Source organism: Vulpes lagopus, chromosome 24 (genome assembly GCF_018345385.1).
Source record: "Vulpes lagopus strain Blue_001 chromosome 24, ASM1834538v1, whole genome shotgun sequence".
In the NCBI taxonomy this organism is placed as follows: domain Eukaryota; kingdom Metazoa; phylum Chordata; class Mammalia; order Carnivora; family Canidae; genus Vulpes; species Vulpes lagopus.
Genome location: NC_054847.1, coordinates 22586441 through 22604628, shown reverse-complemented (window position 1 = coordinate 22604628; position 18188 = coordinate 22586441). Strand labels below are relative to the sequence as shown.

Genomic DNA, 18188 nt, shown 5'->3' with positions numbered 1-18188 from the left:
CAGACTCGTGTTATTGTTCTCATTTATTCTGCTTGTTAAGAGTAGAAACAAAATTTATCAAAAAAGTGCGGTAGGCCATTCATGACCAAATAATTTGAGAGCATGAAAGACATATGAGAAATTTCAAAATTATGGCTCTTTTTGAAAAGCAAATTATAATAGCAGAGAAAAATAAACCCTGACAGATTTTTTTTCTACAAGCATATTGCAATTTAACCATGCAATAATTTCATAATGAAGCATTAATTTTCTATTACTTATCCAACCTAAGAACTTCTAAAATTCAGAATTCTGTGCCCTAAACAATAGATCAGATTACCTCCAGGGTACATGTGACTTACAATTTGCTAAAGAAGTTCCATCCATCTTTCTCTGCTACCTCCCGTACCCCAAACCACTTTCCTACCTGGTCTAAATACCACATTGCAAAATTAAATAAACAAACAAACAAACAAAAAAACAGTCATTTTGCCAGCTTAGGAGCATCTAGATGCAATCTTAGCCATGTGAACCTCTTCCTAATGCCTGTTTATATCATTCTTCTGGTTTTTACTAGAACTAATATATAATAATGTGGTTTAATATAACGATGCTGTAGAATATTATACATGCTACTGGATGACTGAGTCAAACAGTTTATTTTAAATCAAATTTCCATTAGTTCATTTTTTTTAAGTTTCTCTGATTTCTTCCCTTTAGATCTGCCCATACATTCATTCATGTATTCATTCAACAAACACTGATGTCTCTCTCATGCATTGTGCTAGGCCCTCAAGTTACAAAGATGAATATGTTTGTGTTTTTAAAGGCCTTGTAGGTAATGGGGAAAACAACTGATATGTAAGCAAAAACATAAATTAGATTGGGATTAGAGGAATATAAAAAATATTCTGAAATACAGGGAGGAGTAGAAAAGCCATTGCTGAAGTAAGGGAATCTGAGAAATCTGAGAGATTTAGTACAAGTTCTCCATATGGAGAAATGTATAAAGGATTCTTCACACAGAGGGAACAGCGTGTGCAAAGATGTAATAGAGTCTTGAAATAGCATGGGGTTTATACAACTTGGCTCTGACTGGAAGTTGTATGAGAGAGAGATAATGTCACTAGATAAATAAGGGCAAATATGGGCCAGATTGTGACAGGTCTTGTGTGCTAAGTAATTTGGAATTTATCCTTTAGGTCATAGGGAGCCATTGATGGTATTTAGTTGATAGAGTGCTATCATTAGACTTTACAGCAGCATGGAAAATGAAAGACCCTAGAAGGGTAACCAATTTAGAGGCTGTTAAAATATTTTAAGAGAAAATACTGAAAGTGATTATAGCTGTGGGAATAGGGATAAAGTATCACACTCAGAAGTTATTTGGTAAGAAAAACAGAAAAGAAAAGAAAATAGGAGAGGGGCATCTGTAAGCTTAAACTAGCAGAAATAGTGGTGGTCCACTTGCAATATTTTATGTCACCATCCATTTAGCTAGGGAAAAATAACATCATTTTGATGACTTACTAGTTTCATGTATATTTGTACATTTTAAAAGTACCAAACTAAGCATAACTTAGAGACTCTTTTTGAAAAGCTCTGTTTTGATGAGAGGTACATTAATTTTAACAAAAGGGTCAACATAAGAGGAATTCTAAGGCTATGATTCAACAATCTCCATTGTATCTTTCCCTAAAAAGCATTTCAGAACTCTTGATAATTTATCTAGAAGAAAGATTGCAAGTGACTGCAATGTGGGGTAGGAGGTACTGCTGACTAGCTTTTTCACCACAAAAGGTGTAGGTAATTTCCCTAGATTTCAGTTGTCTCATCTGTGGAAATAAGGATGTTGGGGCAGAGGGGGAAATGGCATCAAAGGAGAATTCCAGAACTAAAATTCTAAGCCTCTCGTTGAGTGGATCACACAACCTTTACAGAATGTTTGCCAGATCATGCAGTTTTAACCTCAGGTTGGTCTTCAATTTAAGCCTGAGAGAGGCTAGAGGTCTGTGATGCACAAATGCTTCCTACTTAGTCTTTGTGAAAATTTCAAATTACAGTCCAATCCTCAGTTCTCTCTGAATATTATTGCAAAAGTTATTAGCATCTTTTAAAGTAGAACAGTTGTAAACTGATTAAATCAGCCAAAGGGGAGAAAACCTATATTCTTGGTCATTACATGATATTAGATGTGTGTGTGTGTGTGTGTGTGTGTGTGTGTGTGTATTATTTTTTGGCATTCAGTGGAAATTTTCTTAGTCTGCTGCTGGGGTTCCAAGAACTGGAACTCTCCTCTTACAAAGTCATACTTCTCTCTGAAGTTTACTGTGTTCAAGGAACTGTGCTTGATGCAACACATGCTGTTTTAGTCATTCCATCAACAAACACTGGGTAAAGCACCATGAGAGCCATTTTGCAGCAAGCAAATAGGGTAATAGAGATTAAAAAAATTGTGAAAAGTCAAACAATTAGTAATCAGGAGAATCAGAATTTGAACTCAGGCCTAACTGGTTGCAAAGCCTGCTTTCCTTCCATTTCCACACAGCTGCATTTCTGAGCAGATAATTGACTGAACGAACCTGCCTGTTGTCTCTTGTAAAGGCAACAATTAACAGCACAAATAAATACTTATACAAATAAAGGTATATCCATACTTGAATTTTTTCAGATTGATTTAAATACTGGATGTAGCTAAATTGCAAAATATGTGAGAAACAAGGAAATAAAAAATTGAGTCACCAGAACACAATTACTGTAAAAGAAAGCATGTATCTTATTAAATTCATGTTCTCTGGTATTACTGAAATTTTTAAAAAGGTAAATTTCAAAAATCTCATTTTATTAGTTGATTCATCAATCAGGCAGCTTCTTGTCTAGCAAGTGAGGGGAGCTCTAAAGAGCTACAGAAGGAAAGATTTTTAAAGGTAGAGGGGGAGTGGATAAAAGGAAATTATTAGCACAGAATCCATTGTTTTAGGCAAGGTTGCCCTCCTAAGAGGGATGGAAGGGATCTATCCGTTGATTTCCTGGTGCTGACCAGGAAATTCCTATGTTGATTGGTTAAAAGTGACATTTCAAGGGGATTGAAACTGTAGTTAGATTCAGCATTAAGTCTGGCTTACTGACTTGGGGGCTTAACCATAGTGATCCATTTTGGGGCCTGTTGTTTTCTTTTGAACAGTCTATTTGGGATTGTAAAGGGGAAGTAATGTTGCTTAAAAACGTACACCCTGCTTTAGTGGGATAGTTCAATGTTAGGGTCTGTTATTTCCAAACTAGCTCTATCTCCAGCCTATAGGAAAACTTCCAGATCTTATTTGGAAATCCATGCCACAGAACCTCTGAAATTTGACCAAAGTAAAGATCTTTTGTCATCAATTTCATGCATTCTGAAGAGTGCAATCTTCTTAGAATGGAGTATTTATAAAATAGTTTATACAATATAGTATTTATAAAATAGTCTATACAATATTTCCTGAGGAAGAATTTCAGTGATAATTTTGCATATGTACTGTAACTCAGAGGCTTTGTTTTCCATTTAATGAAAAGAAAATTAAATTCCTGAAAATTTTAGTCTTTAGAACAAAATTTCATTGTTACTGCTTGTATTAAACTACATTACTTCAGATTTTATTTTCTTCATATTCTGTTAGATGTGCCATTGAGGTTGAGATATCTTAGAGAGGTAGCTATTTTCTTGACAAAAAGGCTGAGAATAGTTTGTGATCAGTATGAACAATAGGGTGAGCTAAGAAAAAGAAATGTTTGACCTTGAGTTTTACAATTTATTTGTTCTAAAAATAAATGAATAAAACCTATTTGTTCTAGTAATTGTTTTCATAATACTCTTCTTTGTATCCTTGAATGATTTAACCTTGTGTTAAGTCAGTTGGTCATGTACATATTTTATCCAGAATGCTGGAAAAATATATACTCATAACTGCTAATTTCTCTGAAGAATAATCATTGGGTATGATTCCAAACTACAGTTTATTGCTGAACTGTCTTTTAGTTTGTGGACAAATTGTTTAAAATTTCATGCAATTATGTTGACTGTGGCTCTTCATTTGTTTCTATCCTCCTAGACCTGAAGGTCCTCACACTGAAATATCAATACTGTAGTCTGTCCGAACATTTGTTTATTGCTTTGGGAATCGAGTTTGTGTTGTGAGGGGGACGTTATCTGTTTGGATTTAAAAAATCCAAATCATAACCCATGCAGTGATCATCTAATTAATGTTGGAAATGGAATCCAGATCTCAGCATGCTACTGGTGAAATAGCATAAAAATATATACAGAGGGTTTTGTTTTGAAGGGGAAACACACAGAAAAAAGATAAAGGGAGCATGGTGTGCTCACATATTTTGAAACTCAGTAGCTCTTGCATTTGGATCTTTAGAATATTTAAATATACACTGAAACTCACCAAAAAAGGGAGGGAATCCAATAAACACCACCCTCTGATTTTACAATATTCTAGAGTGTTTCTTTCTTGGTAGGATATTTCATTTTAGTACTTTCAAAAAAAATCCCTATCATTTACAGTCCATTACAAACAGTAGACTTCATAGGCTATTTTATGCCAACGGTGTTGATGTGCTGCTGTTTACAATACAATAAAAGTTAATGGAAGGGAGCAGAATACAATTCAGTTACTATAGAAATGTTCCTGAAACAGTAAAATAAATTGAAATTAACTGCCATTTCTAAAAAGTCTTAGAATTTCAGTGTCAATCATATCTTTCAGTTTTGTTCCTTGAATAGGACATGTTACATTAAATTGTGTATATGTTTAAATAGATTATTATTTTGCAAATGCCACATATGTTCCATATATTTTTTTAAGTGGAAAATTTTGAGTATTACCCTAGCATGAGTTTTCAGCTGCATTCAACAATCTGATCCATCTTAAATAGGAGGCAGTGGGGTATTAGGGATCAGTAGATCTGGCTTTGGTCCAGATTACACTCTAATTTAAGCAAGTTGTTTTGCCACAGTGTGGTTCCATGTTTATACCCAGAGAAGCTTCTATCTAATCAGTGTTTTTCTAACATTTCTTAAAAGAATTTAGCTGATGTTGGAACTGGGACAGAAGCTGAGGTTGGAACTGGGACAATTCCCTCACCTATCCCTACTTGTTCCTAGGACTACCTAGAACACATTTTAAAATGCTTGAAATATGTTACACTCTTCTCTGTTTTTATTCTAGAACAATTTTTTATAATTTTAGGAATGTGAGAAGACCAGAGAGATACTAAATTCATATAAATGGCGCAAATGATATCTGTCCCAAAGGCAAAGTACTCTTTTTTTAAGGCTTCAGCTTTCATTAGGAGTCTTAAACAAACATATTCCTAATGTATATGTGTGTGGAGTATCATACCTCCTAAATTTAGTATTGATAATTGATAATCGGCTCCAAAAACACATTGCCAAATGCCTATGAAGGTTTGTATCACCAGAAGAAAATCTCAGAACCTTTCAAAGCAACAGGACTATATGTTTACCAGGTACACAAAGCAATGTTGATTTGTTTAGAGGCTAGAGAGCAATGTCCTGGTCAAGAGATGATATTTATAAGCATAGTCTAGTTTTCAAAATAAATGTACTACAATTTGCATCATCTGGTTTATAAACTCTCACATTTATTCATAGGAATACTTTTTCAGATGTGAAATATTGAAATGGTCATATTTGACCTCTATTATGAATAACTTTAAAAATATTTAGGTGGGACACAGAAAGTGGTTGAATTATATTAAACCACATATTCTTTTTTTTTAAGGTTTTATTTATTTATTCATGAGAGACACACACACACACAGAGAGAGAGAGAGGCAGAGACACAGGCAGAGGGAGAAGAAGGCTCCATGCAGGGAGCCTGATGTGGGACTCGATCCCAGGACTCCAGGATCATGCTCTGGGCCAAAGGCAGGTGCCAAACCACTGAGCCACGCAGGGGTCCCTAAACCACATATTCTTAATCTATATAGAGAATACATATTATTTGAAGTGACAAGGTAGAAAATAAGAGGCAAAATACTAGAAAAAGATGAACAAATGATGCTTTTAGCCTCTTACTAATGGCTTTAAAGAACTCTAAATGCAGCATTAATTTCTATATTTGCCATCATACATTATACTTGTTTCAAGAAGTTATACATTTGAGTGTCCCAGTATACACTAATACATTAAGGAGGGACATGTAACTCTTGTTTGGACATTTGTCAGTATTTAAAAGACAGTCTCATATAAGCAGACCCCCAAGTAGTAGCAGCTCAGGTCTGCTATACACTATGACATATGCTGAATAGAAGAAATTTATTTTTTTTATCCCCTTTAAGGTTTCACTGATGGGTGTATTTCTTGAAAGATTATGTTTTTATTAGAAAAAATAAATTTTGAAATTCTATCATAATATTTGGAAAAGTTGGATATCTTTTGTGTTCTTGCCAATTCTCAATGCCTTATTCATTTTGAACAATGGACTTCGGATCCATTTCGTTTATAATACTATTACCATTAAGCAACTCTGCATTAAAGAGTAGGCAAGAAAAATGTTCATAGAGGCAAATATTAAATGCAATATTTCGTATCTTATTATAGATGGTTCTGAAGGAATACTTACAAAAAAGGACTCTGCAATCAATAACACTGAAGGGAATGCATAATTACTGACATAGAACAAACGTCCTTGGCCCAAAGGTTACATCAAGGACTTTCTTTTTGATGGGATCTTTGTACCTACAGCCAATGGCTCAGCAGTCATTGTCTGGAAATTAGTATACTGAGGCCCTTTTCCCACTTACTATTCTCACTTTTCATAAGCTAAAAACCATGATCCACCCACTAACTGACCCTGTCTTGGATCTCCCACTTTCTTTGGTATGTTAAACCATTTTCTTCCATCATCTAATTTTATCGTGGGTTTACCAGACTATATTCTTTCTGCATCCTTACTTTAACCTCACCTCATTTTTTCAATTCTAATTGTTTTTCTTTGTTTCATTTCTTCCCTTTTTGGGTTTTCATGCCCTGATCCCTAATTTATGCCCTAGCTTCTCTACAGAGCTTGTTGTATATTATTTTTCTAGAAGGATGTCAGGGAAAATTGTTAGTATCAGAGTCTCTCGAAATAGAGGATTAATGAACATCCTGATCCTCTCTTCTGAAGACAGATGGTGTTTTCTTCAAGCTTGAAAGTTTGCACCAAACTGCCTATGAATGGGTGTCATTGATGATTTTTGATTAGGGGAGAGGTATGTGAGATTAAAAAAATATTGGAAATATTGACTGGGCAAAGTTCTAGGTTATCCTACCTTTACCACTTTGCCAATGTCCTACATGTTAGAATGTGGACTTCTGTGGACTGCATCACCCAGGCTCTGTCATCTTCGCTTCAGGTTGAATTGAATCCATGGGATTGCCGGATTGGTGAATGGAGGAAGATGTTGGAATATTTATTTATTTCCCATCCCTCAGGCCTGACCACAGTGGTTTGGCACTGGCTGAGCTCTTCCACTGAATGATCACTGTTCTTGTTGCATGGTTCTTTTCCCTAGGCTATAGCTTTCACCAGGTTGTAATAACAGACCTAGGAAAATACAATCCATCATCATCAGTCCATTGGCCATGCCCACACCATTGTAAATAATTCATTTATTAAATTGTTTTCAATTATAATTTAAAAATGTGTTATTTGTTCACTTCAGGAAACCTGACTGACACAAAAGAGATTAGAAGAGATTAAAAACAATGAAAAGGTTGGAAAAAATTTGCAGTATTTCAAGTGTAAGGGAGTTTGAGCCTTTACTTGGTATAACGGCACCAAGAATAAGCAATGGGAGTCTTCAAATACATTAAAAAAGAAAAAGATGACAAAATTTAATATTTTATTTGATATGCTGTAACTTTAAATTTTTAGGAGATTAAATTTCCAAACTTAGTCAGTCATACAGTGACAACTATTTGGGTATTTTCCTCCAAACAATATATAAATTATTTATACTAAAAAGAAAAAGTAATGTTCAAATTACTCTTTGTATTGATTTATTCATAATAATAATCATTGGATTTGGTGGCTGTATTCTATGAACTTTAGAAAATATTGCTAAAGTTTTTATAGTAATTTTTAAATAATAAACGTTATAATAATATAATATTTATAATAATATAAATATAAATACATAATATAATATAAATAATATAATAATATTTATAATAATATAATACAGGAATTTCTGTATATGAAGTAATGTTTTAAAATAACATATAATTCTTAAAGTAAATCTTGGAGGAAATATAAGAAAAAAGAGAGAGAGAGAGAACATCTCTAGTGAAATTTCTACTTTAACCCATTGGGCAAAGTCATGCTGAATCTGCCATTATCCCAATATTATATCCTTCCCATAGCATCAATTATGACATTTTAACTCTACAAAAGATGGATACTGCAATGTAATTGGTGCATTTTGTTAAGTATCTAAACTAAAAATTCTACAAAATTAGAATGATATTATCCAGGAATACACTTGTTTAGCATGATGAATGCTATCAAAAAAAAAAAAAGAAGAAAGAAAGAATAATCAAGAGTATTGTAATAGAATAACTCTTATTGTGAGGCAGTGGTTAAGGCAAAAGCATTCCAGATTGCTACCTATTCTATTTGTCATTATTACTAGGAACATTGATAGGATAGCATCCAGTATGACTAAAGGAAAACCTCCACAAAGAGTATTTCTTTGATGTATTTTTTGCAAAATACCAACTTCTTTATTCTGATAGATATAGTCTATAAGATAAAAATTAAGAGCCTAATACTTGAGTGAAACGCTGGCAACAGTATAATAAATAAAGCTGTTATCCAGAATAGACTTAACTGCAGAAAGCAGCTTTAAAATAGGCTTTAAATACATAATAAATACCTGTTAAACTGCAGCCCACACAATAGCTCTGTTTTTTTGGTCTCATTTTATATGACTATTGAATACCTATAAATGAAAAGTTCCTTAATTTTATTTTTCACATTTCTCTTTTACTTAAGCAAGTGCAGTCTTACATATGATAATCGGTCATATTATTTTTCTCTTAAAAAGGATAGCTATTGTTATTTTGAGAAAACATTGACTACTTTTTCCATAAACACAGTCACATCTCAGTGAATTTGTTAAATGTTTCCCTCATGCCATCACATTCCATGTTTATATTTATATGGACTTATTTATTGTTATAAACGTATGAATTATATATGAACACACACAAATCTGTGTGTATAATATATTACAAATGTACATATATGTAATATATGAATGCATGTACACATATATACATACATATTTACAAAGTAAAAATAAGTAAAAACATAGACAATCAAAAATAAGCAATTTTATTTTTCTCATTCTGAATCAGGAAAGTTTCTTATACCAGAATATATGATGATTTGGCTTAGAACATCTCATTTAGTCTCAGTGTGGGCTGAATTCTTCATCTGTTTATGGAAAAGGAAACATGATATTCATTTATTTATATTTATCATTTAGCAGTTAATATATGGCATTTTTTTTCATAGAAGCTTAAGCAAATAGTCAACTTATTGGAGAGGTTTAAGTCCTCAAGAAGAAAATAAGGTGTACTGCCAAGTTGTAAGCTGAGCTCCTAGAAAGGCAACATAAAAACATCTTGTTTGTTTGTGTTTTTTTTTTTTTTTGCTTTCTTTTGTTTGCTTGATTTTCACTGACATTATTTGTTGTATAATCACCATCTCTTAGAGAATAGAAGGTTGGATTTACTATCCAACGTGTTAGATATGTAGGACTGGATTTCCCCTTGTTAACGTAAGTGGGTGTTTTAATTAACTTTGTTTTCTCTAGAACAAATACTCTGGAGGTTGCATTTGATGCTATTTAGGAAATAAATATGTTTGCCAAATGAGCAGCCCCGGAGTGGGCCTTTAAGGCTAAGAGTGACAGTCCTGTCCTTTAAGCCAATTTCAAGCAAGGGATTAAATCAAACAGATGGTCACTTTGGGCAAATGGACTAATTTCATCACCTTGTCCTTTTCTACATTTTCTGTACATTCAGCTGTGTTCCATGTTTCTTCTGAAATAAGAGTTCACCTTTTTGATCTCCATAAATTTATACCAATTATCTGATGACAGAGATTTTCTGGTGGGTAGTCACTACAAGCTTAGAGATAGCAAATGTGCGCAATACTTAAATTGCCCCATGTCTGAAAATATGAAGTAATTTCAATCAAGTAATTAAATGAACTGACTTTCAGGGTGCCTGGGTGACTCAGTTGGTTAGGCATCTGACTCTTGGTTTCAGCTCAGGTCATGATCTTTGGGTTCTGGGAAGGAAGCCCTAAGTCAAGCACTGTGCTCAGCATGGAGTCTGTTTGTCCTTTTCACACCCCTTCTGCCCCATGCACTTTCACATGGAACTTATGAAATTAGTCTTATTGCTTTATATACTTGTATTGCTTTGCTAAGGCTACCATTCAATGTACTACAAGCTGGGTGGCTTAAACAACAGTTTATTTTCTGGAGGCCGGAAGTCCAGACCAAGGTGGTGGCAGACTTGGATTCTCCTGAGGCCTCTCTCCTTGGCCGGTAGATGGGCTTCTTCTTGCTATGTCATCACAAGACCTTTCCCCTGTATGTGTACTCCCCTCGTGTTTCTGTTTCTCTCTTCTTATAAGGACACTGGTCATATTGAATTAGGACCCCACTTTTACCTATCTCCAAAAGCAGTCATCTTGGGGAGTAGGACTTCAGCATATGAATTTGGAAAAGAAGGAAACAATTTAGTCTATTGCAATAATTAACCTATAAGGCTGGCTTCCTTGAAAGCAGCGCTAATAGGTAAAATGTAAAGAACTCAGCAGCCAGAGTCTGATTTAGATTAAAATACCAGTACTTCATTTACCAGTTTTTAATTCCCCTTTTAGTCAAGGTATTAAATTGTCCAAATCTTAGCTTTCTTAGCAATCTTAGCTGTCTATTAAGTGAGATGTACCTACTACTATCCAATAAAATTATGCATATTAAATAAAACAAGGTATATAAAGTAGATATACTACTACAGGGTTTCACAATCTCAGAACTATTAATATTTGGGCCTAATCATTCTTTGTTGTGGGGCCACCTACTGAAAACCACTGCCAACTCCCTGGTACTAGAATTCTTAACAAATGTCAGCTATAAGTTACTTACCGAATAATTAAAAGACTATGAAACATTAGAGTTGTTAAGAAAATTCTTACAATAGCTCCACTTTTTGTGTATAAACTAGTTGAATCTCTGGTGGACTGAGATTTTTTTAAATGATAATTATCTTTTTGAGTCCATATTTAATGATACAACTATTTTCTTTGCATCTAAGGAAATTTGAATGGAATCTTTCTCGAAGTTACAACTTTTTCTGCCAATTTTCATTTTTAAGGTTTCTAAACATACACATATGTTGAAAGATTGTTGTAATCACCCATTACCAGGATTCACCTGATTAACATTATACCACATTTTTAAAAATCTTTCTGGAATGAATTTATACAGCTAAGGAGGGGAGGTGGGAATAGTTAGTGTAAATAACTCAGATATGATTCATTCTGGTAAAATGTCCTTTGCATCTTTCTATCCTGTTCCACTTATCATCCTAGCAGTAGGGTTCATGTCCATAGGAGTACACAGACAATTCAGTTTCAGTGCTTGCATCAAAAGTATACACATATGGATTTTTCTTGAGTTTTTGCTTCCTTTATAGGCATAGTATCTACTCTGAGATGGATTTCTAGTTAGATCCTACAGTGATAGTCATTAGCGGTTTACCAAGTGTCACCTGTTTGGAGGAGTCTCATCCTATTGCTTTTATTTCTATTTTCTCTGTGTCATAGTGAATTCTCTGAGCACATTTGGCCCAGCTGAATAAAAACAACAAATTGTATTTGAACTTTTGATAGTTTTTCAGTTACTCCTGAATGAGGAATATGTCAAATATTAATTCTTGGTCATGAAAATATAATTTATAAAAAGTATTTATTACTGGACTTATAGTACCTTTTTTTCAAATGAACAGTTTCTCAGAATTTCCAAAAGTAGATATGAAAATAAATATGGAGAAACATTGTAAAGCTCATGTAAATTTATAAATAAATTCTTTATTTATAGTTTTTGAAAATTTTTTGAAAGAAAACTCTATCACATTTTAAAATTACTTAACGTTAAATCACCAACCAACAAATTTATCATATCTCGTGTGCCTGATAGGACCCTGGAATCTCTTGAATGAAAAATTCACACTTGTGATGTTTAATCTACTATTTACATTTAAATTTAGTCCTATAATGAAAGTATAATCATGAAATAATTTTAACCTGCAACTAAACAGTTTTTTGGCTGTTAAATCTGCCTAATGCATTGTTGTCTGTCACACTTATTTTCCTCCATCACTTTCCCAGCTCATCGTGCATGTAAAGATACTCATAAAATCTCAGTGACTAAAATAGTTTATAGTGGGCTTAGAGTCACTCTTTCTCCAGGTAGATAAACATTTCATCCTGGATATATAATTTAATCAATTTGGAGGTGGGAGAAAGCAGTACAATGACCTGTAGATTTAAGGATTTAAGTTGGGAACAACTGGATGGATATATTTTTTTTTCTAAAATATTGGATGGTATTTGTTTCTGGTGAAGCAGACATTACTCGTGAGCAGGATTGCATTCTTCCCAGTGGTCAAATCAGGTTAACTCTGAGCAAAGTAAACTCCTGTGCCAGATCCTGCATTCTCTTATCTGGTAATAAAGAACCTTGCTGGCCTGACAGGTTGTCACAGCAATTATTCACATGAAGTTCTGTAGCAGTTGTATCTGTCAGCCCATGTAGTATTGAATATTTTAACTGGCAGTCTTCCAAGACTGAACATTAATCTTACCATCTCCTATTACAGTCCCTAATCAAGATATTCCAGGGGTGATTGCACTAACATTGTTTGAAGACTACATCTACTGGACTGATGGGAAAACCAAGTCACTCAGCCGTGCCCATAAAACCTCGGGAGCAGACAGACTGTCACTGATTAACTCATGGCATGCCATCACAGATATCCAGGTGTATCATTCTTATAGACAACCTGATGGTAATTATTCTTTCCATGATTTCCATAAATGCATCAACATCTTTAGTAACATTCCATTTTTGTTTCTTCCATGGTTAAGTGTAAATTTAGCTTTAAGAAAGAGTACCAGATTTCATTATTTAGCACAACTGTATAGGGTGAAATCAGTTGATTTCAAGTATGTCTATTAAGGCATATCAATATGTCTATTAAGGAATATGAAGCTCAATGATAGTACAGAGAATTATTAATTTGTTGAGGTATTATGTTGAAGTAACAATAATATCTGTAGTTGGAGAAGTAGAGAATGCATTCTTGAAATGACTTATTTACATAATAGTTATAGGATCCTTACTTTCTGGAATGCTGGGTGGAAGGAATTATGTTTATGTATCTCTGGGGCTCTACAAATGATAAATATATCCAGTTTATTTAAGCATATGTCTAGTAGGAATTCTATCAGACCTTATGGAATAAAGTTTTGATTATTTTGCTTAAAACACTATTTGGCTTAGAAAACAAAGTCACTACACTATTAGTTGTAGATCATTGTTTCATTGTTTTATTTTACATTTATATTTCTAAACATATGTATGTCTTCATCCAAAATGCTTCTAGTCTACATTTTTCTGATGGACATTTTTTTTTCTACTAAAAAGCTTGTCTTGTGGAAATGCATCCTTAAAATTATTTAATGGTAAAATGAATGCCATTGGGCAACAGAATTTATAACCAAGTACAATTAATTATATGTATGATCTTGATGGCTTCTTGATTACAAAGTTCTACAAGTTATGAAGTTTAAATGGCCTGTCTCTAATCCCATATTACATTTAGGCCTTGATTTCTCTGTTTCTTTCTCATCTGTAGTTTCCAAACATCTCTGTATGATAAATAACGGAGGTTGTAGTCATCTGTGCCTTTTAGCCCCTGGAAAGACTCATACCTGTGCATGTCCCACCAACTTCTATCTTGCAGCTGACAATAGGACTTGCTTATCCAACTGCACAGCCAGTCAGGTGAGTAGAGGTCTAGATACCACGTTCTAAGATACATCATCAAGTTATTATAAAGGCTTTGCTTGAATTTTATTGACTTAAACCATTTTTGAAGCATCATTTTTTGTTGTTGTTGTTTAGCATAGCATGATGACCATTCCATACATTATATAGAGGATCACATAGTAAAGGAAAAGTAGTTGATCTATATTCTGAGAATGAGAACTTCGGAGATAGGAGATACAGATAGAAGCCAAAAGAGAAACAAAAACAATGCTGAAAAAAAAAAAACAAAAAAAAAAAAAACAAAAACAATGCTGAAAACCACTTTTTACAAAGCCCCACACAGAATAATGGTTCAAATCACAAATGGATATAGCACAATCATCTGAAGAGATTTGACATATTTCAAGAAGGCACAGTGATTGTGGCATAGGGCAAAGACTAAGATATATACAGTTTAAATAAATAAACAAATCTTCCTAGATAATCTGCTTTGCCACCATCTCTGCTCCTCTCCCATTCCTCAGAGCAAGTGATAGAGAAAAGATGAATTGGATAAAAAGTAATTTTCTAGAGTTTTTTAATTGAAAAATTATATTATCTAAATAATTCCCTTCCAAAAGTTTTTTTTTTTTCCAACATGTAATTGTTTCTACTAAAGATATTAAGATGTATACCCAATGGTAGGTAGTTACATGGACTTGATATTACTACTTTCAAATTTTGTATCATAGTCCTATGAAATCCTAAGATTTGATTTTGTTATATTTGAGTCACTCTGTTATTTAAAATAAAATTGTCAAAGAAACTATGACTAAATGTGTTCCTAGAATTCTCTGTTTTGAATCTGCTGGTTTTCTAATTGGAGCAGTGACTTCATGGCAAAACGCTGAATTCCTCTTAGGGTGTGCTTATTTTCAGAATGAAGAAGCTAATACTAGCTCACCCAGCTTGAAGAACTGTACAGTGCAAAAAATCAGAGCACTTTGAGGCAGACAGTGTGTGTAGTGGTTGAGGGCACTTGACCACTCTGACTCTGAAACCAGTTTCACTTTGACTGTAACACCGACTGCTTTAAATTGGCTGAATAATCTTGGGTTTGTTACTTACCCTCGTGATGCCTCAGTTTTCTTGTCTTTTAAATGGAAATACTAATATTTCCAGACCACTGTTATGGAGATTAAATGGGAAAAGTTCCTGGTACATAGTAAGTGTTGTTATTGCCCTTGTCCTGTACTGCAATGAGAACACACTCAAGGGTGTTTGTGCAATTAGTGTGAGCTGCCATCAGGAGGTTCTGAGGTATAATTGGAGGCACAGGTTGCAGTTTCTTCTTTCTTTACAAAGTGTATTGTTTTAATTATAATCCCCTAAGTATTTGTATAAATACAATGCATTATCTATAGAGAACTAGAAATTTAAGTCTCTGTAAGAGGCAAAATAAGCAAACTATTCACAGAGAGAAAATTTAAGGGAGAAATCTCAGGTTCTTAAAACTTTTTAAATACAATTTCAGTTAGTACTGTTTAGTTTAGATCATTTCTGGTTTAAACTTCCGATTATCCTGAAATAACCTCTAGCCCCTTATTCTGGAGTGGCCCAAGAGTCACTCTGTTTGGGCCTAACACTGTGGCCTTACGTGACTTAGTAGAAACGATGATGCCCGTCTAAGCCATATACAAGGTGCTGAACCTCAGTAGCCAAACAGAAAAGGACACTTGATACACAGAACATCTCAAAACATCAGCTTTCCTTAATAGTAAAGGGAATAAAACATTTCAAAGTTTATATAAGAAAACCTATATTTAGTCAATGCCAAAAAACAATCAGACCAATTAAATGAATACCTAAATCCACTCCCTAAAAATATTATTCATATAATTAAATTATTTCCCAAGTTAGTATCACTGATGATATGATTAAAATATATAGAACTTTTAAATACCCCAATAATTTTTTTACATGAATTTGTTTTTAATTTTAAAAATTCAACAATAGTGAGAACAGCAACCACAACACAAATTGTGGATCAGATATTTTTTGTTGTCAGCAGTACTTCCTGAAGAAAAGAGTTATCACTTCGTTTCATTTTTATGAAAATAAAATTTTCATTATTTTTTAGAAAAATAAAATAGGCAGATCACACCAATAATAATTCTATTAGAATTGAAAATGAACATGAAAACCGGGTAAAAAATAAGATCAAATCCAATTCTTATAGCACTTATCACTTCAAATATTAAAGCTAATTCATTTTTATTTTCTAATAAAAGTGAATTTAAAAATGACTTTACTTAGTTTTTAAATGGAGACTTTTTCTATTGCAAGTAAACCTCACTTGTGTATGCAGAATTTGCATTTTATACCTGTATCCATTTTAACAGACATGTATTTAGTAGTTTTTTTTTATAGCTTCTTCTTGTGGGTGATAATTGCAGTTTGCAATTTATTTTTTGAAGATATTAGTCTTAGAGAACATTTACCATGAGGAATGTTTTATACTTATAGTTAGCATTTATCTTTTTTAAGTTACTGTATTTAAGTATGAAAAATGAAGCCCAGACACAAAATAGAAGAAATCTTCCTTTGAGAGTAATGAATAAAATGTTGATTAGCATAAAAAGTAACATAATAAGTGTATTTTACCCCGGCCTTCTCTTAGCTCAAACCTTTTATGTTCTTATTAAAAATGAAATGGCAAGCACAATCGTCATGTCTTATATAATTCCAACATTTGGTGTTTATTTAAATCAGGCATATGTAGTGAGTTTAAAATATGTATTTTAGATATTTTTCAAATCTTGATTGGGAAGGCTTTGAATATACTCAGGAGACATGAAATCCTCTTGCTAATGTACTTTGATATACTGTAATGACTGGAAATGTTTAATGTTCAGGGCAATTGCTTTCAGAGTTAGCCTGATATCCCCAGACAGTCACTATCTATAAAGGTAATATTTTTCCTGTGGTAATTTATAAAAACCACCACAGATATGACCACAGGCTAAGCAAAAATGGGAAAATCAGTTGAACAGTCAGATCTTCCCCTGGATTCACAGTGCTCTATTCCCTTCCATATTGCTACTAGGAAAAAAAGAATCTCTTATTTAAGAAAATAATGTAGATCTGCCTTGAATCAACTTCATGGTATCCAGAGAGGTTCAGCAAAAGCTAGCGTCAAATTTTCTCTTACTTGAAACTAATAGTATTTTAAATGAACAAACTTTTAGCTCACTAATCCGTCTCATTAGGGAAAGTTGAACCTAGGCTATATTCTTTTGTGTTACGTATCTGTCTGGCATACAGCATCCAAAGAGAATGTCACCTTGCTTTCAGGCCATTCAAATTGAAATTGCAACAGAAACACTTCAAGAAGAAAATTAATAAATTGTAGAAAGTTGTCAAACTACTATTTTCAATTCCAGATGAATTTTGTGATATATGCTTTTCACTGAATTTCTGTCGAAATAAAGAAGAAAATAATTTGATAGTGCTAGAAGAAACTTACTAAACTTTATCTATTGCTTGGTTTTAATAAAATAAAAATTTAATGGCAATTGTCTTAGATGTATGTACTCTCTATTTGTAAAGTGTGATTTTCCTTAGTTTATTTTGTGAGAATAAGCTTAAAACTGAAAGTAGTTAATTTGTAGTCTGAGATCACTAGGGTATAAATTTCCTGGGTTTTCTTGGTCTCTACGTACATTAGGTCAATAGTGTAGTTAAGTAGGAACAATAATTCTGTGCTCTGTTTCAGGAGAAGAATTTGAATTCAGATTACCTTTCTTATAAAAAATGCAATAATATAACCTTCTGGAACATTTTTCTAGCAACATGTTACATGTATGGTAAATAGCTTATAAGTAATTACTACCATATAACATTTTCAACTAGTTTCTCTATTGTTAATTTTCCATGTGAGGGTTTATTCCAAAAGAAAAGAGAGAAAGAGAAAAAAATTTCCTACTTCTGTAAGTAATAGATTTTTTTTCTTACAATTTTAACTATTTAAATGAAAAGGATGATAGAACAAATACAACACATTAATAGGGGTGCCTGAGTGGATCAGTCCATTAAGCTTCTGACTC

The 18188-nt window shown here is 33.2% G+C and overlaps 1 protein-coding gene across 1 annotated transcript in view; it reads left to right on the top strand.

Moving 5' to 3' along the window:
* LRP1B (LDL receptor related protein 1B) overlaps positions 1-18188 on the top strand; it is a 1815754-nt gene that overhangs the window by 1609397 nt on the left and 188169 nt on the right. Inside the window, exons 61-62 of the mRNA XM_041739937.1 lie at positions 12932-13120; positions 13970-14118. Coding sequence (XP_041595871.1) covers positions 12932-13120; positions 13970-14118 — 338 coding nt within the window. The remainder of the gene's footprint in view (positions 1-12931; positions 13121-13969; positions 14119-18188) is intronic.